The sequence below is a fragment of the Neovison vison genome, chromosome 10 (genome assembly GCF_020171115.1).
Source record: "Neovison vison isolate M4711 chromosome 10, ASM_NN_V1, whole genome shotgun sequence".
NCBI lineage: Eukaryota > Metazoa > Chordata > Mammalia > Carnivora > Mustelidae > Neogale > Neogale vison.
The window spans coordinates 72877973-72900527 of record NC_058100.1 but is presented as its reverse complement, the minus strand read 5'-3'; the positions used below and the strand labels follow the sequence as shown (position 1 = coordinate 72900527).

Below are 22555 nucleotides of genomic sequence, written 5' to 3'. Positions count from 1 at the left end.
GCATGGGTACTAGCGCAAAGCAGCGGACTTCACCGGCAGGATGAATTGAGTACTTTTCCAAAGAGAAACACGGATTCCGATTCTTCCCACATAGCCACCTCCCCCCATCAAACCAGGTAAGGAACCTGGGTAGCCCGAGATCCCAGTCCCCTCTATGGTCTGAGTTTTGCGGAGGACTTGGAAGCAGCTGATCTCGACCTCAGGGCGCAGGAGTGGGGGTACCGCTGGAGGGGCTGGAGGCGTCTCCTCCTCCAGGTAGGCAGAGAAAGCGTCAGGAGCCAGTGCCCTCTGGGACGACCCAGGAGAAGGGAGCCTACAACTTTAAGCAGCCGTTTGGGTGAGGAGTGGGGAGAGGTGGGGTTTGGAGAGAGGAGGGAGTTAATGATTCACCAGAGGCTCATTTCACAATTTACCAAGGGTCAGCTTCCCTGGACCATGCCCAGGTCTGGTCCTCTCTGCTCCTCACCCCTTGACAGCTCCGATCCGGAAGGCCCCCCAGGCAGCCAGCGGCATGATCTCCATCACCGAGTGGCAGAGTGAGTGGAGGGGCTGGTGCCATGGAGGGGGCTGGGCTGGAAGGGAGGTTCCAGGCTGGGGGGGGGGGGAGGGGGCCCCCCACGGAGACACCGCCCTTCCCAGCTGGGATCTCTCGCTGGGGAGCCTGTGAGGCGACCTCTGGAGCCAGTGGCTGGAAGCTGCTGTGCTGGCATCCTGTGCAGACTGCTGAGCTAGGACCGGGTGTGGCTCCCCAGCCTTCCAGTGAATGGGGGCTGCTCAGGACCCCCAGGTAGCCAGACACTGGTGCCTGGGGGAAGCAGCAAGTTCATCACCCAAGCTGGTCCCTTCCCCATCACGGTTCTGAGACCTGGGATGCTGCAAATGTGGACGCAGGAGGCCTCTGCCCATTAGGACATTTCCCCCCACAAACTCTCAGGGACCCTTGTGAACTTGGGGCTCTTCCTTCTTCCTTCTTTCCCTTCTCCTTCTCCTTCTTGTTCTTTTAAATTTTTAAAGTAAACTCTACCTCAAACATGGAGCTTGAACTCACCACCCAAGATCAAGAGTTGCTCCACAAACTGAGCCAGCCAGTGTCCCCACCTTGGGTCCCTTCTTATCAGAAACTAAACTCCACTCCTGTCCCCAAATCACTGTACCTTCACTCCTAAATATCCTTATCCTTCCCCTTCCTCTGCGGGGAGATGGCAGGGAGGTGGCCCACAGGCCTGGCAGGGCAGGGAGAACTGTGACTTAAAGCCTCTGAGCCCAGGGTCTCCTCTGTGAACTGGTGATACTATTCATTCACTGAACAAATTTGTCTCCACTATGTGCCAAGCACTGTGTCAGGCATAGAATATACAACAATATACTGAAACGGAACCGACATATTCCTGCGTAGACGCTGGGGTGGGGAAACAGGTAATTAACGGATAAAGAAATCAGTAGGTGTTGGTCAGATGGGGATGGGTCCTCCGGACAATAATGAAACAGGGTAAGCAGGCTAGGGAAAGTGAGGTAGGAGGGGTTACTCTGTTATAGAGTGGTTAGGAAAGGCTTCATTGAGAAGGTACCTTTTATACAGAGACCTATATGAAGTAAGGAGGCAAAGCTGTGCAGCGATCTGGAGGGAAAACTGTCCCAGGAGAGGGAACAGCCAGTGCAAAGGCCCTGAGGCATTAGCATACTTAGTGCGTGGCGTGGCTGCAGCAAAGCCAGGAAAGGGGAGAGTGGTAGGAGTCTAGGTCCAGGAGGTCACTGAAAACTGAGGCTGTGTAAGAACTTTGGTTTTATCTCCACCAGATGGGAAATGACTGGAGGGCTTTGTGCAGAGAAGCATGTGAGCTATGTACATTTTTTAAAGATCACTCTGGATACCAGGTTAAAAATAGACTATAGAGGTGTGAGGTCAGCAACAGGGAGACCAGTTCTGAGGTGAGAGATGGTGGCGAACACCAACACGGTGACCATGAAGTGGTGGACATGCTTGAGGCTGGATCAGCTCTGAGAAAATTAGTGGAAGGTTTTGCTGATGGATGTGGGTGTGAGAGAAAGAAGGCAAGAATCCTGTCAGTACTTTTAGCCCGAGCAAATAGAAGGGTTGAGTTGGGTTTTAGGCATGTTGAGTTTGATATGCTAGTAGACATGAAGGTGAGATGTCAAGTAGGTAGTCAGGTATGTGGGTCTTGAGTTCAAGGTCAAGGCCTGAATTAGACAAACTTGGGAACTGCCAGCATGTAGATGGTATTTCAAACCATGAGAGTCCATGAGATGACCGGTGGCACTTTTCTCAGCCTCCTTACTCCTGACATTTTGGGGCAGGATAATTCTTTGTTGTGTGGCTCAGTCCTAGATGGCAGTATGTCTCACTCCCAGTGCTGACAATGGAAAATATCTGCAGATATTGCCAAATGTCCCTCAGGGAACAAAATCACCCCTGCCCATCCCTACAATTGCCCATCCCTACAGCAGCCCATCTCTGCTGACTTAGGGAATAACAATAGAGAAGGGATCTGTGTCCTGAGTCTGGGGGCAAGCCAACATGTTATTAAGCCAAAGGGTGCTAAGTCCTATGAAAGGGAGAGATGAGGGAACCCAGTTAAGTTCAGGTAATGGTGAGAAGACCAGGTTTTTCTAAGGAACCTTAAGACGTCAAGGATGAGTATGCCCTAGGCAGATAACACATGGGAGGAAACTGCATATGCAAAGGCCCTGAGGCAGGAAGGCTCATCTTAGAAACAGTGATGAAGAGAAAGGAAAGGAAGGGAAGGGAAGAGGGGAGGAAGGAAGAAAAGAAAGAAGGAAGGAAGGGAGATGTGGTTAGAGTATGGTAGGTAAGGGGAATTTTGACAAGAGAGGAAGATGACCAAGCAAGCAAGGTGTGGGCCCATCAGGAAGGGTCTGTAAGCCAAGGTGTGGCTGGGAGGATCCTTTGAGTGGAAGTCCAGTGGGAAGCCATAAAGGATCTTCAGCAGTGCACTAACAGGATCGGTTGCATGCTTTCCAAGACCCTTGACTACTGTGTGGGGAAGGACTATAGCCAAGGATTAACTAGAGAATGTTGTAGGAATCCAGGAAAGAGATGATGGTGGCTTGGAATTAAACAGTAAGCGTAGAGAGAAATGCACTGTTTTCAAGATCCCTCGGGCAAGAAGCAGCAATAAAACTTAGCTGTGGGTTGCACGGGGGAGGGATGGCAAGAGCAGGGTGTAAGACTCACGGATGGCTGCCGGGGGTGACATTCGTATTCACTTGGGGAAAACCTGGAAGGGCGCAGGGTGAAGGAAGGAAGCCTAATAACTCAGTTTGGACCTGTTGAGTTCAAGATGCCTCAGAGATTGAAAACCAAGTGAGCAGAGATGCCAAGTCAGCAGCTGGATACAGCTCAAAGACAGGCATGGGCTAGAAGATAAATATCGATATTGTCAGCACAGAGTGGTATTTAAAGACATGGGAATGTGTGTGAAATAGAAGGAGAAGAGAAGCGAGCTTGGGCTGAAGCCCTGGGCAACTCAAACCCCAAGAGGAAAAGAAAGAAGCAGGAGCCAGCGAAGGAGGCTGAGCTGGTGCGGTCAGAACAGCAGGATGAAAATCAAGGGTATGGTGTCACAGAACCCAAGAGAGGATGCTGGAAGAAGGGAGTGGCCAGCTGCTGACAGATAAGCGCCAACATCCACCCACTGGACCTGGGAACACGGACGCCGTTGTGGCCAAAGCAAGAAACTCCCGTGGATGGGCCTGGGAGTGGAGATGGACGGGACTGGGTTGATTAAAGGCACTTTTTTTTTTTTTAAGATTTTATTTATTTGACAGAGAAAGAGCACAAGCTGGGGGAGCGGCAGGCAGAGGCAGAAGGAGAAGCAGGCTCCCCGCTAAGCAGGGAGTATGGGCTCCATCCCAGGACCCTGGGATCATGACCTGAGCCCAAGGCAAACGCTTCACCGACTGAGCCACCCAGGCACCCCTAAAAGCACCTCTTCTAGAGCCAGACGACTGGGTTCAAACCCCGGTTCTGCCAGCTCCTGGCTGTGTAGACCCCGGGCAAGGACTTAACCTCTCAGTGTTTCCATTTCTGTTAGTGAAATGGGACTAACAGTGCAGGAGGGTTTCCTACATAACCTACTTCACAGGGAGTTAGGAAAATTAAGTGAGTTAATACACACAAAGAGCTTAGACTGTGTGTGGCAAAGCGCGCTCACTAGCATTAACGTCATCCCTGTTAATCACTGTTGTTAATCTTGAACGTGAACTGGGAGGCTCTTTCTCTTCCCGTTTCCCTCCTTCCTGTTCCTATTCCCAATTCGGTCGTAATGATTCAGTCCTAAAGGCATCAGGCAGAAGGGGGAGAGGGCTGCCCAGAGCGGGTGGCAGAGCCCTCACCGGCTGACAGGTGTGTGGGGACCACCGTCTGCCAGACAGGATGAGACCGGCACCCTGGCAGGGGTGGGGGAGGGGCTGAAGAATAACTGTCTTGGTGTGGGGCGGGGGTCCTAGCAGATGCCACCCTAATCTAGTGATGGAAGAAACACCAGCTCTGGCTGATCTCCAGCAGGGGGAGCACTGCCCCATCTGTCTGGCTCCCAGGGTCGTTGGCGGCAGGCATTTCTGTCCCTGCCCTCTCTGCCATGTTTGCCGCCCCAAGGAGAACTTCAGGAGCGATCCCCACCTTGGTTGGGAACAACTGAAATCATGAAGCTACTGGAAGCGAGAGGTAAAGGAAGGTCTACGACTTGCGTATGAGAAACACAGTTTGCGACCCTTTTCTGGGAGCTGTTGTGTCCACAACTCAGGGGACGCTGGAAGGCGTAGGCTGCCCCCATCACAGGAAAATTCTGGAATTGCACCAGTCCTTGATGAGGAGTGGGGCGGGTGGAAAAGTAATAATTATGCAGGCCAGTAAATCACCGTTGCCTGAGAAAGTAGAATAGAGGAGACAAGAATCCATGGGGGGGCGGAAACTTGAGAAACTTCAGCTGTCTCTCCAAAATGAGTAATAGGCTCTTCTGAAGTGTTTACAGAAGGGATATAGGGATGTTTTAACAAAACGAAATGAAAACCCAGTAAGACATTCACATTGTGTTTCCACACAAAAAACATCTACCAAAGGAGATAGAGGTGAAGTGTGTATCATCGGAATTGGAATCAATGACATATTTTTATGGCGGGTGTAAGCTGATCACAGAGACTTTTAAAACAGGCATAAAAACTTAAAATGCCTTTGCCATTCAGGTGCAAGAAGCAGGGTTATGGTCTTCCTCCACAATATCCTAGTGTCTACAAAATTATCATGACAAAGTAGTTGTGCTCCTAGATCTTCAATTTATTGTCTCTGAGGATAAAAAAAATCAAAAAAACAAAAAACAACCCTCCCCCCAAAAAACCCCACGTAGCATGGAAAGTCAGTGCAACCTTTGTGATGACCCAAAGAGGAAATATCCTCTGCTCAGTGTTCTGGGCTCTAAGAAATTTAACTCAAGCAGGTGTTCCTGGGAAGTAGACATAGGAAAGCAATCTGTTTAGATCACAGAGGTTTGTCAGAAACAGGAGGCATCAGCCATGAGTAGAAGATGGATTCTGGGCAGCTGGACAACGTGTTGAGAGAGAGGATGTGGCCTATGGCTCCTAACAAAATCCAGCTTGGCCAGAAGGAGACCCAGTGATACTGGCATTTTTCTATACTATGAGTTAAGTGAGGTATTGGTCTGTAATCTGAATGTTAAATCTCATATATATATGTATATATGAGATTTATATGAAGAATATATATATATATTTCTTAAGAATTTATTTTTAAGTAATCTCTGCACCCAACATGGGACTCAAGCTCATGACCCTGAGATCAAGAGTCACACGCTCGGGTGGCACCTGGGTGGCTCAGTGGGTTAAAGCCTCTGCCTTCAGCTCAGGTCATGATCCCAGGGTCCTGGGATCGAGCCCCACATCGGGCTCTGCTCAGCAGGGAGCCTGCTTCCTCCTCTCTCTCTGCCTGCTTCTCTGCCTATTTGTGATCTGTCTGTCAAATAAATAAATAAAATCTTTAAAAAAAAAAAAAAAAGAGTCACACGCTCTACTGACTGAGGGACCCAGCGCCCCTAATCTTATCTCTGTATTTTTAATAATTCTTTTAAAGAAGTCCTTTGGCCTTATTTCAATACTGACACTGATCCTAAACCTCCTAGAATCTTATGGAAACAGACAATGAAAAATGACTAGAAGGTAATGGTGTTGTTTCATTTTCCTTCTGTTGTAAACAGAACTTAACCAGTAAGTCAAGTCTCAAAGATTTTGTTTTTGTCTTATTTTTACAGTTCTGCCTCTGAACAACCAGACTTTTAACAGTTTTTTACAACTATCCCTAAAAGCATGGCAATAATAACAATTTCATAGGTATTGTGAGGACCAATACTAAGATGTTTGTTAACGAGTCCAGTACAATTTTTCTATTTAAAAATGACCCATATGTTCCCTTTAAAAAAATTAAGCCAACTTCAATTTCTAAAAATTAAGCCGTTTTTTAAAGTTTATTTTTTTAGTAATCTCTACACCCAGTGTGGGGCTCGAACTCACAACCCCAAGGTCAAGAGTCACACGTTCCACTGACTGAGCCAGCCAGGTACTCTTAAAAATTAAGCCATTTTTAAAAAAAAGATTTTATTTATTTGACAGAGAGAAAGAAATCACAAGTAGGCAGAGAGGCAGGCAGAGAGAGAGGGGAAAGCAGGCTCCCTGCTGATGCAGGGCTCAATCCCATGACCCTGAGATCATGACCTGAGCTGAAGGCAGAGGCTTAACCCACTGTACCAACCAGATGCCTTTCAAAAATTAAGCCATTTTTGATAAAGTTATACATGTTGCAGTTTAAAAAGACACTCTTGCCATATCCCCATCTACTGTGTAATTTACAATAAAAAGAAAATAAGGCATTCTAGCTATATGAAGTAAATAAAGTTGCAAGACTATACAATGTAAACTTGAAGTGGTACAATATCATCAGTAATTTTTTTTGAAGAAGGCAACAGAGTTCCATTTATAGTACCATCAAAAAGGATAAAATATTTAGAAACAAACTTAATCAAGGAGGCAAAAGCCTTACTGAAAACCACTAAATGTTCCTGGAGAAAATTTAAAAGACACAAATAAACAGACATCCTGTGTTTATGGATTATAAGATTTCATATTGTTAAGATATCAATATTACCCAAAGCAATCTACAGATTCAGTGTGATTTCTGCCAAAATCCCAATGGCATTTTTTGTGGAAATAGAAAAATCCATTATAAAATGCATATGGAACCTCAAGTGATCTCAAATAGTGAAAGCAATCTTAAAAGAGAAGAACAAAATTGGAGATTTCACACTTCGTGATTTCAAAACTTATTACAAAGCTACAGTGATCAGAACAGTGTGGGACTAGCATAGAGACAGACACATAGACCAAGTGGGTAGAATAGAAAGCCCAGAAGCAGACCCAGGCAAAGATGGTCAAATGAGTTTCAACAAGTGTGCCACAACCATTTGGTGGGGAAATGGCAGTCTCTTCAACAAATGATGCTGGGCAAACTGGATATCTACATGCAAAAGAATTAAGTTGAACCTGTACTTTACACCGTCTAAAAAAATACTCAAAATTTATCTTTACTCAAAGCAAGAGCTAAAACTATAAAGCTTTTAAAGAATACTTAAGAGAGAATCTTCACAGCACTGAAATTGACAATGATTTCTTGGATTAGATACCAAAAATATAGGCAACTAAGGAAGAAGTAGTTAATTGGAATATATCAAAATTGAAAACTTCCCTGCATCAGAGGACACAATCAACACAGTGAAAAGGCAACCTATGGGATGGATGAAAATATTTGCAAATCATGTATCTGACGAGGGACTGATATCCATAATATATAAAGAACACCTACAACTCAATAACTGCAACAAAACCCCCAAATGACCGTTAAAATGGGCAAAGAACTTCAATTGGCATTTCTCTTAAGCTATACAGATGGCCAACAAGTTCATGAAAAGATGCTCAACATCACTCATCATCAGGGAAACGCAAATCAAAACCACAGTGAGATGCCACTCACACCCATTAAGATGTATGCTATCAAAAAACAAACAAACAAACAAACCCAGAAAATAACAAGTGTTGGCGAAGATGTGGAGAAATCAGAACCCTTGTGCCCTGCTAGTGGGAATGTAACTGGGGCAGCTATCCTGGAAAATAGTGTGGAGGGCCCTCAGAAACTTAAAAATAGGACCCCCATATCATCCAACAATTCCACTTCTGGATATGTGTCCAAAGGAAGTGGAGGCAGAATCTTGAAAAGATTCATTCACCCATGTCACAGCAGCATTATTTACTCTAGCCAAAAGATGGAAGCTATCCAAGTTCCACCCACAGATGAACAGGTAAATGAAATGCATTATAAACATACAATGATTTTTTAATTAATTAATTTATTTGACAGAGAGAGACACAGCGAGAGTGAGCACACAAGCAGAGGGAGTAGGAGAGGGAGACGCAGGTCTCCTGCTGAGCAGGGAGCCTGACCTGGGGCCCGATCCCAGGACCCTGGGACCATGACCCCGAGCCGAAGGCAGATGCGTAATGAATGATCCTCCCAGGCACACAACATGTGATGAATTATTATTCAGCTTAAAAAGGGGGGACCTTCTGACACCTGCTATGGCCTGGATGAACCTGGAGGCCACTATGCTAAGTGAAATTAGCCAGTCACATGAAAACATTGTGTCATTTCTCAGATGAGCTTCCTAGAGGAGTCAGAATGATAGAAAGTAGAGTGGTGCTTGCGAGGGGTTGGGGAAGGGAGGATGAGGCGCCAGTGTTTAATGGGGACAGAGTTTCAGTTTTGTAAGACGAGAGTCCTGGAAACGGATGACGGTGATGCTTCCACAACGTGAATACGCTTCACGCCACTGGGTGTACACTTAAAGTTGTTCAGATGCTAAATTTGATGTGTATTTTATCACAATTTAGGGGGAGTTTAATTCAATTTAAAAATGAAGCAATACAATGAATTGTTATTTGTTGACTATCAGAGTAGCAAAGATAAGTAAAAATTAACAATTTTGCGTGATGCAGAAGAAGGTTTCAGAAAAGCAACTTCACATCCTGTTATTGTTACAACTCTTCCTGAGGGAAGCCATGTGGGGGGAAAAAATTATCAGAACATCAGAGATGTAGCCCTTGACCAAACAGGGGGTCCCTAATATCCTGCTCTTCTGCCCTTGGGCTCACTGGCTATCAGCCAACTCCTGCAGCTTCCGAGATTGCCCTGAGACATAAAACAAAAACACACAGTACAGGGTAGAGTGGGATGCTGTCAGTGTGGGTCCAACCTGGTGCAGAGCTGCCCAGTTGTGGGACTGACGTTAGAGAAAGCCCAGGGGCATGGAGGGGTGAGTACCCGCGGTGCAGCAGTAGGGGGGAAGGTGCAGAATGGGACAGTAAGTCCTGGCTAGGGTGTAGACTCCCAGGTGAGCACACTTCTTTTGTTTTTCCAATCCAGTGTGAGAGGTCATCTCCTGACAGCTGGGGACAGGGACAGTTAGAGAAGGAAGCACACAGTGTGAAGAGTTATCTAGGAGGGCAAACCTGTTGAGAAATCAAGCAAGACAGCTGTGTCTAAGCATCCGTGGCTCCCAGGTGCAGGAGGACAGGATAGGAGGGACCCAACTCTGACCATGATCCAGCTCATGCAGCATTTGCAAGTAAAGGGAAGCTGAAGAGAGAAAGCAGCGAGGACAGTGCGAGTGACCTAGCAGAGCTGTGGTGAGGATAGAACGCCCCGAGTACAGAACTGACCAGCAGTGCGCAGGCGCTAAACGTAAATCTGTACCTTTCCCTTCCCTTCCTGTCCCGTCATTCCCCACAAGCACGGAAGCTGAGATCCCTGGGTGGAAATGGAGCCACCCCAACCCCCACTCTTCAGAGGGCAAATGTCCATTGGCAATGGGGAAACTTCCAGCACCCCATCCTGAACCCCCCCAAAGCTCATCCCACCCCAACCTGCTTGCCCGTTACAGAGATTGGTGTGGGTACCACTGGCTTCGGTGTCTTCTTCATCCTCTTTGGGATACTGCTGTACTTTGATTCGGTGCTCCTGGCCTTCGGAAACGTGAGTTGCCCAGCCTGTGTACCTCCCCCACCAACCTACCTGAGGTCTCTCTTGCCTGGGAGGTCAGCCCCAAGTTCATTCAGATCGTGCCCATCCCGGGGTCAGCACCATCAAGCCCAGGTAGGTGAGGGGGCCTGGAGATGCACAGCGAGGTGTGAGGGAGCATCTCAGGACCTGGAGTCTCGTGGCAAGCTCTGGGTGAGGCCCTGCAGCTACGGAGATGCATTGGCCACTACGGAGATGTCTGGCCATCAGGATCCCCCTGGTCTATGGTCTAGCGATAGAGACATAACCTGCACATCTGTAACTGGGAAGGAAGGCAGGGGCAGCCATAAAGTCATAGTGAGATAAGCACATTGAATATAAAACAAGGTACCTGGAGGAAAGAAAGCACACCCAACTGTAGAGGGATGAAAAGGAATTTGGAAAGGAAATGGGTGTGAAGGGGGATGACGCACTTCCAGGCAAATGAACAGGGAGAGAAATGGTATGGAGAAGGGGAGAGAGGACATGGAACATGCTGGAGGAAAGCCAGAGGGTTAAATCTGATGGACACCTAGGCAATCCTGAGGGATCTATTAAGAGACAAGCTGAAGACAGTGGACCAGACAGTGGAGCCCCGGTGGTTCCGTGGGCCTCCGGGTCTGGCTGCCTACGCCTCAGGGCTCACCTCCGTAAAATGGAGAAACTCTATCTATGCCGCCTTCCTTTCGAGGTGTGATGAGAAATGAAGTCATACATGAAGAAGCACTTGGGATCCAAGAATTAGGTGAGCAGCCGGAGACCAAGGTTCTCCTTGTCCATCTACCCATCTCTGGGCAGCTCTGTTCCCCACAGGCAGAAATGACCCAAGGCTCTGGGAGTTTGCCAGTTTGCGGGGTCACCCTCTCTGAAGGGTTCCTCCTTGAAGAGTTAGCAAGTCCTGCCCCATGTCTGATGCGGGGCGCCAGGCCTGACCCCTGACTCCCAGGGGGGATTGGTGGGTTTGCTCTCATGCTTCTCTCCCTCCCTCCCCCGCAGCTGCTCTTCCTGACCGGCCTCTTGTTCATCATCGGCTTGAGGAAGACATTTTCCTTCTTCTTCCAGAGGCACAAGCTCAAAGGGACCAGCTTCTTCCTGGGGGGTGTGGTCATTGTGCTGCTGCGCTGGCCCCTCCTGGGCATGGTCCTGGAGACCTATGGATTCCTTAGCCTCTTCAAGTGAGTGCGGGTCTCCTTCCCCTGGAGGAGCCCACTAGGGCCTCTGAGTAGCTGAGATCACCCCTCACCAGGTCTGGGCAGCAGCACGACCGGCAGGGTGTGCAGAAGCTGGGACTTTATCCTGCAGGTGGGAGTCGTGGAAGACCTGAAAAGGCAGGAGGGGCATCAGGCAGACACTTTCCAAGACATCCTACTCCAAATTGGAGGGATCGGACCCCCCCCATCCACAAACATTGAGCACCTGCCACATGCCTGGTACTGTGCCTGCCCCCAAGGAGGAGACTCAGGGCCTGTCTTCAAGTTCAACAACCCAGCAGGGAGGAAAGGCAGTGAACTAGCATCTCCCCGGCCCTTCCTGTGCCCCAAGCTCACTCACTATCATCATTGCACTTTGACGTGCCTACGACCCGCTGTAGGCCTGCGCGCTGCAGATAAGGAAGCCAGCTCAGACAGGCTGCCCCCTGCCCAAGGTCTCACAGATAGTGTGCAGAGTTTCTGGACTGGACCCAGCTGGGCCTGGCTGTTGGCCCCACATCCCTCGGCCTGGCCTGCTGACAAGTGAATCGGAAGTCAGCAGGTGTGTGACCACTGCCTGGGCCAAGGGAGGTGTCCTGGAAGAAGCAAGACCAGGGACAGGTCCTGAGGACAGTGAGGCTTTACACGGGGACTGGAGGGTGTTTAAGGAGAAGGAAGGAAAGGATGCTGAGGAAGGAGGGGCGAGGAAGGGAAGACCCCCAGTGTCTCTGGGGACCCGGATGACGGGGACCGGAAGAAACATGGCTTATGGAATCATGGGAAGGAGCCGGGGTCAGGACCCCGGGTTCTCCTATGGCCTTCCACTTGCTCACTGCACACTTGAAAACGCCTTGACCCAGACCTCTTAGACATCTTATAAAGTGGTTTCAAAGACCTAAATTTTCTCACACACACTCTGCCATTCACTTACTTAATGTTCAAATATGTCATCATTCAGTCATTTATTCAAATAGTCAGAAACGTCAAAAGTACCTACTGCGTGCCAAATCCAGAGCTAGGTGTGGGGCTGTGGGGCTGAACCAGGAGGAGCTTCCCGGGGAACTCGCAGCCTAGTTGAGAAGACAAGTTCTGACAACAGGGGCCGTCTTCTGAGGGTTTAGAAGCATGAGCGGAGCCCCCACAGAGTCCGTAGTGCGAACCAACAGTAAAGCTTGACAGGGTCCCCTGTCAACAGCACTGCTAGGGGGGGAAAACCAAAATGGGAGCTATATGGGATGTCGGCGATGCCGGGGAACCTCAGGGAAATGAAGCCCAAGGAAAGAAGTAGCCAGAATTCAAATTTCTAACCCTCTCACCTCTGCATACATGCACAGCTCCCTCTGCATGCCGACCTCAGTGCCTCCAAGCCCATTGAAGGATCCCATACATGTGCCCGGCCAAGCCTTGCCAGGGCAGGTCCGAAGAGTTAGGGGGGCTGAGAACAAAGGGTGGCTCCGCGCACGGGCATGCCGGGTTGAGGGGGACAGTCTGCGCGAGAGCTGCTCCAGCAGCCACCTGTGTCTGGAGCCCAGGAGGCCGGTAGCCGGCAGTACACACCCAGTCCAGGGAGACAAAGACAGTCACAGTCCTACACACGAAAGCTTCCCCAACATTTCTTCATGTAAGGCCCTATGACATAAATACTATTCTTATTAACACCGTTTACAGCTGCAACCTGAGATTCAGAGACGTTAAGGAATTTGCCCAAGTTTATATGGCACCAGGAAGTGGCAGAGCCAAGATTTGAACCCAAGGAGCCTGACTCCAGGCCCTTTATTCTTAAGCTCTCCACGTGGTTGTCTCCCCAAAACCAGAGATGCGGATCCAAGCCTGCTCCCAGAGCCCAGGGGCCCACTTTCTTGGGAACCACAGCTGGAGCCTCTGGGTGGACCTCAGCCTGGACCACTCCCCTGGCCCCCAAGGCCGTCGCTGACCCCCCCTCCCCACCCTCTGTTCCTAGGGGCTTTTTCCCTGTCATCTTTGGCTTCCTGGGCAATGCCTCCAACATCCCCTTTCTGAGCGCGGTAAGTGGATAACGCACGGGCTTTGGGGTGGACTGGGGGTCCCAGATGAGACTGCTGTCCCTGCGGAGCAGACCCTTCCCCATCTCCCCTCAAACCCCTTTCCCCAGGTTGGCCAGCCTCAGCATCCCTTCCTGTCCCCACACCGACTCCGTCCGACAGGAGCAGCTGCGGGGAGGGGCCTGGGAGTGTTGCACCTGAGGCCTGGGTAGAGAGGAAGGTGGCTCTTCATGGCTCCTTATTAGAGCCAAAGAAACAGATTCAGGGAGTCTAGGTGATGCAGCCAGAAAGTGCCAGAGATTTCTGGAGAGCTGGCGGAGTCAGCTCCAGGCATGGAGGGGATGCATGACAGCCAATGACAGCAGCGGCACGTGGCAGATTCTACTCTCTCCTTGGGGCAGGCAGGGGACAGTCAGCCACTGCCCCCACCCTTCTCTAAAGCATATTTTCTGACAGAACAGGAGCTCCCTGAGAAGCTCAGGGAGGCCCTGCAGCCAGCTGGCTCATCCCCGTGGCCCCCCTCTTCCTATCTGCACTTGGCTCTGTTCCCAGCTCTAAAGGCCCACTCCACAAAGATAGAAATGGAGTGTGCTCCTTGCTCTTTGTCTGAAGTAATGATTCTTGGCTCCCACAGCTGTTCCAGAGGCTTCAGGGCACCAGATCAATGGTCTGAACAACAGAGATGAGCTCCTTGAACTTGGATCCTTCATTGAGGGGGCTGGAAAGGAACTGGGGCCCGCCCCCACCCTGTACTGGCTCATCTCCTGTCTCATACCCAGACCTCTCCAAGTCCAGAAGGAAGGATGGAGTTGAATGAATGACCTCAGATCCCCAAGTCAGCTCACAGTTGACGCAGTTGGGAGCAGAGATCCAGGGGGTCCCCCATGGAGACCAGACTGGGGCTGGTATCACAGCCTGGCCCATATTTATGGGAGGAAAGCAAAGATTAAATCCCCAAGCTGTGTGTCTGAAACTCAAAGTCACTGTCTCCAGCCTGTCGGGTCCAGTTTCTGACTCAGGGCAGGCCGATGCACAGCATTCCTCGGAGTGAGGGGCAGGCCTGCTCTCGGAGGCTATCATTTTTACCCTGGTGGTTAACAGTCCTAATGAGTGAGATAATACGTTTGTAAACCCCTGTTAGCAGCAGGCATCAGACAAGTGTTGGGTATTCATCCCGCACGCTGGTGGGAAATGCTACTCAACCATTAATTAGGCGGATGTGGGCAGAGCGCACCCACCAGATAGCCCCGGTGCTGAGAGAGCTTCCTGTCTGAGGGTGACGATATGGCCCCTGCCTTTGGAGAGCCCCAGTCTGATGGAGGAGACATTCTCTGTCCTGGGAAGCCCCTCGGCCCAGGGTAAAGAGTGTTTTTGCAGGCGTGGGAAGGAGACAAGAGTGCCTCGCAACGCATACATTTAGTAACCATCTGTGAGGGCCCTTGGTGTCTATACTGAGCTATACTGAGCATGGGAGCGGGAAGCCCGTGGCTTGTCTTCGGAGCAAGGTACATGGTGATCACAAAGCAGCGTGACCGTGAGACGTGCAGGGGTCCCTGGAGAAGCAGCATCAGGGGTTGTACCTGGAGGTCAGCTCTCTGGTTTCCTGGGGACATCCTACAGACATGCAGCTTCTAAAGCCGCCACTTGATTTTGCTTTCTTAGTCTCCTAGGTCAGACTGTGCCTTTCTCTCCCTTCCACCCCCTTCGTTATGCTGCCTTCGTACTGGGTGCTTTTGTGGCTCTTGTCTGGAGGGCACGAGCCCCCCCCTTCTCTTCCCCCTCAGATTGTCTATTTCCAAGTCATTTGGGGGCAGAATGGGTCTCCAGCTAAGTGGGTCTGGGGCGAAGGGAGTGAGGAGGATGGAAGGACCAGTGAGAATCAGAAAGCCAGCCTTGGAGGGCTTCTGGAGGAGGAGAAAGAGGCTGATTTCAGTCATGAGAGCCAGGCTGTGGGAGGCATAAAAGCTGGGCTCTCTGAGGGGTCCGAGGGGGAGGAGGAGGCAGAGGTGGGCCTATGCCTGGACACGTCACCTTGGGCTTTATAAAACGGACGTGATCAGGCCACTGCTGAGCCCAGCTCCCCTCTCTGTGGGTGTTCACCCTCCCAAGTAGCGCCTGGAGACCCCACTGAGCTCCGACCCCACCAAACAGAGCTGAGGTAGGTGCACGGAGTGGGGTGGGGGGCGGAGGGCATCCGCACTTGGAGAAGGGTCTGTCCAGCCCCAGTGAGGATCCCCAGGGAGAAGCAGGAATTTCCTTCTAAGACTGACAAACCTATCCCAGACAGGCAAAGGGGGTGCTGATCTTTCCTGATTATCACGTTGGCCAGATGATTCTGGGATGTCTCCGTGAATACCCTGACTCACATTTATGAAACCAGGACCTTGGGGATCCCTTACCGTGGAAGGAATAAAGATAGTGAGTGAGCTCTGGCTGGGATGAGAGGCCACAGAAGCATTTGGAGGGAGCTGGGGAACCCCTTGGGGCTCAGGAGTCCATAGGACTCCTCCAAGCAGTTCTCCCAACGTATGGATGGTGAGTACAAACCAAACCAAAGCCCCCAGGCACTGTGCTCGCCCCCTACACTGAGAACCGGGGGTTACCCCAGGAAGGAAGCCACCCCACTTCAAAAACTCTCCCACCACGCCCAGAATCTATTACCCATTAGGTAAAAAGCCTGTGGTAGGGGCACAAAAATTGTCCACAGCTGGTCAGCCTCTCCGGCGCCGTGAAAGGTGATGGTTCTTTTCCAAACAATTCAACTCTACCACGTGTGTTAAAGGCTTTTGAGCTGGGAAGCGAACTGAGAGGAGTGTGTGTGCGCGCGCGCGCGCGTGTGTGTGTGCGCGCGCGCGCATTCTCACCTGGCCAGGTGGCGATATCTATGAGGAGGAGGTGCTACAGGTGGGAGGAGCTTGGAAGAAGGAACACTAACCTAACCACACGGCCTGCCACTCACCACCCTGCTTCTGCAGAGCGGCCAAAATGCTTCATCTAAAATGCAACACACATGCCCTCCTCCGGCTCTGCCTACTCTGGGATAAAGCCCCCCTGAGCCCCTCCTCCAGCCTCACCACTGTCTTTCCTCCCGCAAAGCTCCGGTGCTCCCGGCCCTACCTGCCCCTGTGAGACAGCTCCCGCGCCCCCTGCTGGAAATGCCTGCCTTAATCCTGTATTCAAGCCGCCGATCCGAGCTTCTTCAGAAACTCAGCTCCGGAGCGCCCCCTGTGGCAAAGCCGCCGCCCCGCTCCGGGATGAGCTCCAAGGGCTCCCCCATCTCCCTGGGTACCCACACGCCCCCTATCATTTCTGGTGTCATTTTGAAATGGTCAGCTAAGAGACTCAATTTCTTGAGCTAGATCTTGGGGAGGGGCTGGAAACGACCAACCTTGTGTCTTAGCCCACCTATGACCCCCACCCCACCCCAGCACATAGAAGAGCACCCAGCTGGTGCTGTGATGAGGAATGATCTCTGCACTAACCTGGACTGGGCACACGCACGGCCTAAAGCCATAAAAGAAATGGGTTTACACTGCTCTAATGATCTGATCCTGTCTCTTCTCTTTAGAGCACGTGGAGAAAGCCTTGTCTGGCTTTCAGGGCATCCCAGAATCAAAGTCTGTAAGGAAAAGCAACCAAGGGGATAGTCGGTGACCAGCCTGATGCAATGCTCTTTTTCACAGAGAAGCAATATGGTCCAGAGATGGGAGTAACTTGCTCACGCCCCACAGAGAGTGGGGCAGAGCTGGGGCCAGGCTTCATGTTCTAGATCCCACTTCAGCAGTCTTCCTCTCTGCCCCGTGCCCAGGTCCTGGAGAGGAATGGGGGGTGGGGCAAGATCAAAAGTATGGACAGGGCTGAGCAAACCATTAGCAGCCTTCGGGCTCCTGTGATAGTACCTCCCCTCCCACTCACCATCCCCCCTCCCCCCACCACAGAGGTTAGGTCAACACCCTTTTTGTCCAGCCTTTGGACCTGCCTCCCCATCAGTTTGTCTTTACTCATGTTTGTTGGACAGTCTCAGTGCCGGATGACTTTTTCAAAGGCAACTCTACCTGAGAGCTGGAAGGGCTGGGCTGGGGGCGGGACCTGAGAGGGAAGGCAAAAGGGACCTAGTGAGGCTGGGTTTGCAGCTCCCATTTCAGCGGCCAAAATCACGAGGTCAGTTCAATTCCTATCATCTTGGAGCCCATGAAGAATAGAATAAGAAGACAATTGACCTGATGAATCAGGGAAAGTTTTTTTCTCTTCCTTGTATTATGGACAATAAGACAATTTAGTGACAGTCCTCAAGGCTTATGTGAAGGGCTAGGAGGGAGAACAAGATGATTCCCTCTTTCTTCCTTTTTTCTTGAAAAATGAAAGGAATGGAGTCTCTTGCAGCAGGAGGGAGCTGGGCCAGGTTCTGGAAGGTGCAATCTCACAGGAGAGTTGGGCACAGGAAGTCCAGGATGCATCCAGAGCCCTGCACAGAGCTCCCAGGCTCCAGAAAATGTCTGGACCTTAGCGCGCTCTACTCAGTGGAGCTCCTTGCCCTGCTTGACTTCATCGCTCCCTCCTCACCCCTACACACTGCCCCCTCACTCTCCGGCTCTCCTCTTCGCTTCACGTTGGGCTCTGTCCCCAACACCCAGCCCACAAAACCATGCACCTGGCTTAGTCCCTTCCCCCTCCCTCTGTCTCAGCCTCAGGACACTGACAGGACCTGGGCCTCCTCACCACGATGAAATCACTGGTTTCTTGGCAGCTGATGCTTTTCCTCTGTGCCACTGTCTTCAGGGAAACATTTGAAAAAGAGGCACCCATGGAGAACCCTGGACTGACAGGTATGCATTGTCTGGGAGGAAAGGGGGCAGTTGTTGCAAAGGAGAGGGAGGCTAGTCTATTGATGTGAGTTTCACACTGCATTTAATGGGAACCTAAGACTAACCCATGCAACGTATTTGGGGACCCCATTAATCTTGCAAGTAAGGGATGGCTTACTACTCTCTCTGGGCATCCGTGGGCCCCTCTAGGTTCAGGTGCTTGTTAACCACTGAGCTCTTTCGTGGTCTTCTCCCACTGTGTGCTCTGCTCTACACCAGCCACCTGTCTGAGCAGATCCATTGGGGAGGAATTTACTAGGCAAGTTTCTTTCATCAGTGATCTCGGGCCCTTTGTGGGGAATTGGGGGAAAAAAAAGACTTAAACAAAAGGACAGATCCTTACTACCTGTCAACCTTATAAGTCCATGTGCAGCTGATTAGCTGGAGAAACTGAGGCCCAAAGATAAAGAAGCCTCCCCAAAGTCAACCAAATGCCGCAGCATCCCAGCAGGTGCAAGAGCTGCCAACAGTGTGTTTCTGAGGGGCACAAGCCGGTCCCCGAGACAGAAGTTGTGGGTTTAACACCGCTTGGGGGACAGTTTCCTGGGCAAACTAGCACGGGGCTTAGCCTCTCTGGCCCACAGTTCTGCTATGGAACTCGGAGCGTACCCTCTACACACCGGATACCATCCAGCCTGGAAGATAGCCCAGAGCAAAGAGGGTATGGCCCTGTGCGGGGGAGGAGGGGGTCCTTGGCCAACAGTGTCTTTTCTCCGGGATCAGGTATTCTTTCTGGCTGAGCGAGGGTCCCCCACAGAATAACCCTCCCACAGCCCCAGGGACATTGACCTGTTGGCTCTTTTAGGCAAATGGCTTTAGGTGAGGCCAGAAACAGTAGAGCCTGAGCAGTAATCCTACCACCACAGGGATGATGGGCTTAGCCAGGAAGGAAGCCATCATCCCTCCCGGGCCTCAGCCAGGCCTGAAGCAAGTCAGGACGGGCTTTCTAGAAAGACGAGCATTAACTCTGAACCACGCCCACACTCCTCTTCTCCAAAGTATGCCAAGGCATTGAGGAGCAGGGCCCAAAGCCAACAAACCCCAACCCCCCCCACCCCCCACACAACACACACCCACTCACACACCAAGCCTCATTTCCACTAATCTTGTGCCACTATTGGCTGGGGTTCTTGTCTGCTCGGAGCTAGCGGCACTATTTTCCTGCCAAAAATTAGAGTGAACTTAACAAGCCTTTTGCATGTGAAGTGGGTTCCAAATTAGCCTTGTTAGCCCTCAGCGTGAAGGGGAGAGATTATACAGACAGTGTGGGAGAGGTGAGCAGGTCAAGGTGACCCAGATCATTTCCCATTCTTCACGGAGTCTTCCTGGAGCTTATTAGGGCTCAGAGTAATTGGGGCGGGCTATGGGACACAGTGGTCCTAGTTCTGCTCTCATTTCTGTAACTACAAGCTGTTCATTCACTTTTATATATTTAATAAGCATCTGAGGCCCTACTGCAGGCACGTCACTGTTTCAAGCAACTCAGAGCAAGAGCTGAATGAACATGGCTCCCACCGCCCCAGGGGCTCCGGCGGTGCAGGAGCCCGATGCAGAGACAGGAGGGAGGGCCCGGCAGGGAGCCGAGAGCGGCAAAGCTGAGTGTCCAGCAAATACTGCAGCCTTATTTCCAAGCTCTACCGCGTTTGCTTCCAAAAAGGAAATAATTTAATATAAAAGATGTTTAAGATCATCCTGGAAAACCTTTGAAACCGAAGCTGTGTAGAAAGAGAGAGGAGCCATCCGAGCTGAGACGGCAGGGTCCTGCCTCGCCTTGCGCTCTGGGTTCCTAGAGGTCAAGGAAAGCAAGGCAAGCACAAGTTAGGGACGTGAGCCGGCGCTGGCCTCACCGCAGCCTCTCTCTGTGGCTCTGTCCTAGGCCAGCGGCTGGGACCCCAGGCCCTCCTGGCCCCGTGGGAGCAGAGCCAGCGGTGCGCGGAGAGGAAGGCAGCAGGGGCTCAGTCCAGCCCGCGGGGGACTTCGCTGTGCCCGCCTCCCGAGAGCCCCGCGGGGCCCCAGCGGCGGGGCCTGTGCGCCCCCCGCAGCCGCCTGATCCCCGCCCCCCGGGGCGCGGTGCTGGTGCAGCGGGAAAAGGACCTGTCCGCCTACAACTGGAACTCCTTCGGCCTGCGCTACGGCAAGCGGCAGACTGCGCCCCCCGCGAGGCTGGGCGGGGGCGCCTGGCGTGGCTGAGCGCTGGGTGCAGGTGGAGGGGCCGTGAACTTCAAACCTGGCCTAGGGAACCCGGCTTGCGGGGTTGGTGGGCGGATAGGGCAGTGGGAAGGGGACTGGAGTTTCCGTCCGGAAGTAATAAAGGGAAAACTGCCGACACACCGAGTGATTTGTGGCTAATTCCTGCGAGCAGCGCCGATGAGATTGTTTTCCTTCTCTCCGCACTTGGATCTTTTGCTGATTGGGAGATAGCTTTTCGCGTTATCAAGCACAGATAACAGTGCTTTTCGAACCAGACACTCAAAGGACCAGATTGTTTTTTTTCCCCAGTCTGGGGCAGATCGATACTTATCAAACATACACAGTGAATCACTAAAAAAACTGAAAAATTTTTTAAAATAATTGAAGAGAAACCCAAACTGGATGCTGTTTTGGCGTTTCGGCAATATCGGGTTTCTGTTAAAATTTCTGAAGCTGTCTTCTTCATGCCTAGGCTTCTCTGATTGCCCACAGGTTACAACATTTTGCAGAGGGCCATGAGTCTTGGCCCTCACTCTGAGTAGCACTGATCTAGGCCTGGGGGAGACGGTGTCTGTATACAGCTCGCGGGACAGCTTGATCTGGAAGACGATGCCAACCACTGCCCTGTCCGCAGCCCCACAGTCAGACCGCCGCTGGGGCGCTCAGACCGAGGCCCTGATGCCCCACTCCGCATGCAAGGGGGTGTCAGAAATGGCCAGGCCGCCCATGCCCCTCCCTCAGGGAAAGCCGCGGATGGGTCCAGTTCTTTATGTGTATCTCTTTTCTGCACCCTTGGATTCACCCAGAGGGTTGGGCATGTGGTAGCCCCATTTTCGCAGGTGAGAACCCTGAGGGTCTGAAAGATACATAACTCCCTGAAGACACACAGCCCCTGACCAGCCAGCCTCATCAGGCTCCCAACACCAGCACCTGGCTCCCCCACTTTACAGTCAGCCCTGAGACTCCATCTGAGCCAGCCAGGCCCGACATCGGAAAGGTCAGTCTGCTTCCTAGGGTCGTTCTTGGAGGCCCCCCAGGAGAGCTGGGGCGTTGGTTGCTGCAGTAAGTAGTAGAGGCTGGTCAGTAGGGAAACTGAGAGGAAATCCACCCCTCCGCCCACAGGAAAACCCAGCCCTATTAGGCAGCCCACACCTACTCCTACTCTGCTGGGTCTGGGATGGAACTGTTCTTTCCCAGAAGGATTATGGGGCCACCGGCATCCCGTGAAGTGCCCCAGTGTTCCACCCATTACAGAAACCAGGACTCCACTGAATGAAGGCGGATGCGTTGCTATAGCAATGAGATAGGCTGCCATGGGAACAGGACAACCTGCCCCACCCCCATCTCTACCCTGAAACCGTCTTCCAGGATCTTTCAAATTATCCCTGCTGCGGTGAGCTCCGTCCTAGCGCCGCAGGACAGGGCCACGCGGTTGGTGTTTCCAAGGCCCTTCCTCCCCCAAACAGCCTTAGGGTGCCTCTCTGTGCCTCTGGGAGAGGAGTCTCATCAACACCGATCTGAGAAGTGAGTTATCCTACTCTCTCTGACCCAGGCCTCTCTCTGAGGAAGACTGGGTGGGAAGAGGCTGAGGGGTCTCAAACATGCTGTTAGGCATCCCCGCTTTACAAAAGTCCCTGCGGAGCCCCCCTCGTCCTTCCTCACAGTCTTAGATTTAGGCAGATAGGAGATAAGAGCACGCACATGTGTGTGTGCACATGTGTGTGCACACGTGTGTGCCTGTGCAGGCACGCGCGTGCTGCTTCAGGGAGAGGCTCTCGTAAGAGAAGCAAGCCTGTCTGTGTGAAAAGGGCGTGTGGAAGGAGTAACCATGAGAGCCACATGCATGTTCATACACACATGTCTGTGTGACCCTGTGTGTGCTGTGGGCTCCTCTAACTACATTCCAGGCTTTATCGAGTGCCCCCCAGGATGCCTGTTCTAGGTGAGTTAGAACCCAGCTTCAGCAGGAGGGGAGCTGGTCCCCCCCTTCTTGCCCCAGGACTGCAGCCTGGAAGACTCTGGGCTTTCCAGTTCTTTGCCTGGTATCTTGGGACAAAGGAAGGCAGCTATGCTCACCACTATACCACCAACGCTATCTTGGGACAAAGGGATCTTCAGTTTCATAGGGTTCCCAGC

At 51.6% G+C, this 22555-nt stretch overlaps 2 protein-coding genes across 2 annotated transcripts; both read left to right on the top strand.

Moving 5' to 3' along the window:
- The first annotated feature begins 68 nt into the window (after window positions 1-68).
- GOLT1A (golgi transport 1A) lies at window positions 69-14337 on the top strand. The gene is made up of 6 exons (XM_044266346.1): window positions 69-116; window positions 477-536; window positions 10038-10129; window positions 11150-11328; window positions 13304-13367; window positions 13999-14337. Exons 2-6 carry the CDS (start codon window positions 512-514, stop codon window positions 14035-14037), a joined length of 399 nt encoding a protein of 132 aa, XP_044122281.1. The 5' UTR covers window positions 69-116; window positions 477-511; the 3' UTR covers window positions 14038-14337.
- A 593-nt stretch (window positions 14338-14930) lies between these two features.
- On the top strand, window positions 14931-20419 carry KISS1 (KiSS-1 metastasis suppressor). The gene is made up of 3 exons (XM_044266345.1): window positions 14931-14950; window positions 18050-18190; window positions 20106-20419. Exons 2-3 carry the CDS (start codon window positions 18088-18090, stop codon window positions 20417-20419), a joined length of 417 nt encoding a protein of 138 aa, XP_044122280.1. The 5' UTR covers window positions 14931-14950; window positions 18050-18087.
- Window positions 20420-22555: the final 2136 nt, after the last annotated feature.

Excerpts from the sequence above, each read along its gene's own strand:
- GOLT1A (XM_044266346.1), top strand. The coding sequence starts at position 512 with ATGATCTCCATCACCGAGTGGCAGA. Across the intron at positions 11,329-13,303 it reads GGATTCCTTAGCCTCTTCAA|GGGCTTTTTCCCTGTCATCT; the intron begins GTGAGTGCGGGT and ends CTCTGTTCCTAG. Across the intron at positions 13,368-13,998 it reads ACATCCCCTTTCTGAGCGCG|CTGTTCCAGAGGCTTCAGGG; the intron begins GTAAGTGGATAA and ends TGGCTCCCACAG.
- KISS1 (XM_044266345.1), top strand. The coding sequence starts at position 18,088 with ATGAAATCACTGGTTTCTTGGCAGCTGATGCTTTTCCTCTGTGCCACT. Across the intron at positions 18,191-20,105 it reads GGAGAACCCTGGACTGACAG|GCCAGCGGCTGGGACCCCAG; the intron begins GTATGCATTGTC and ends GCTCTGTCCTAG.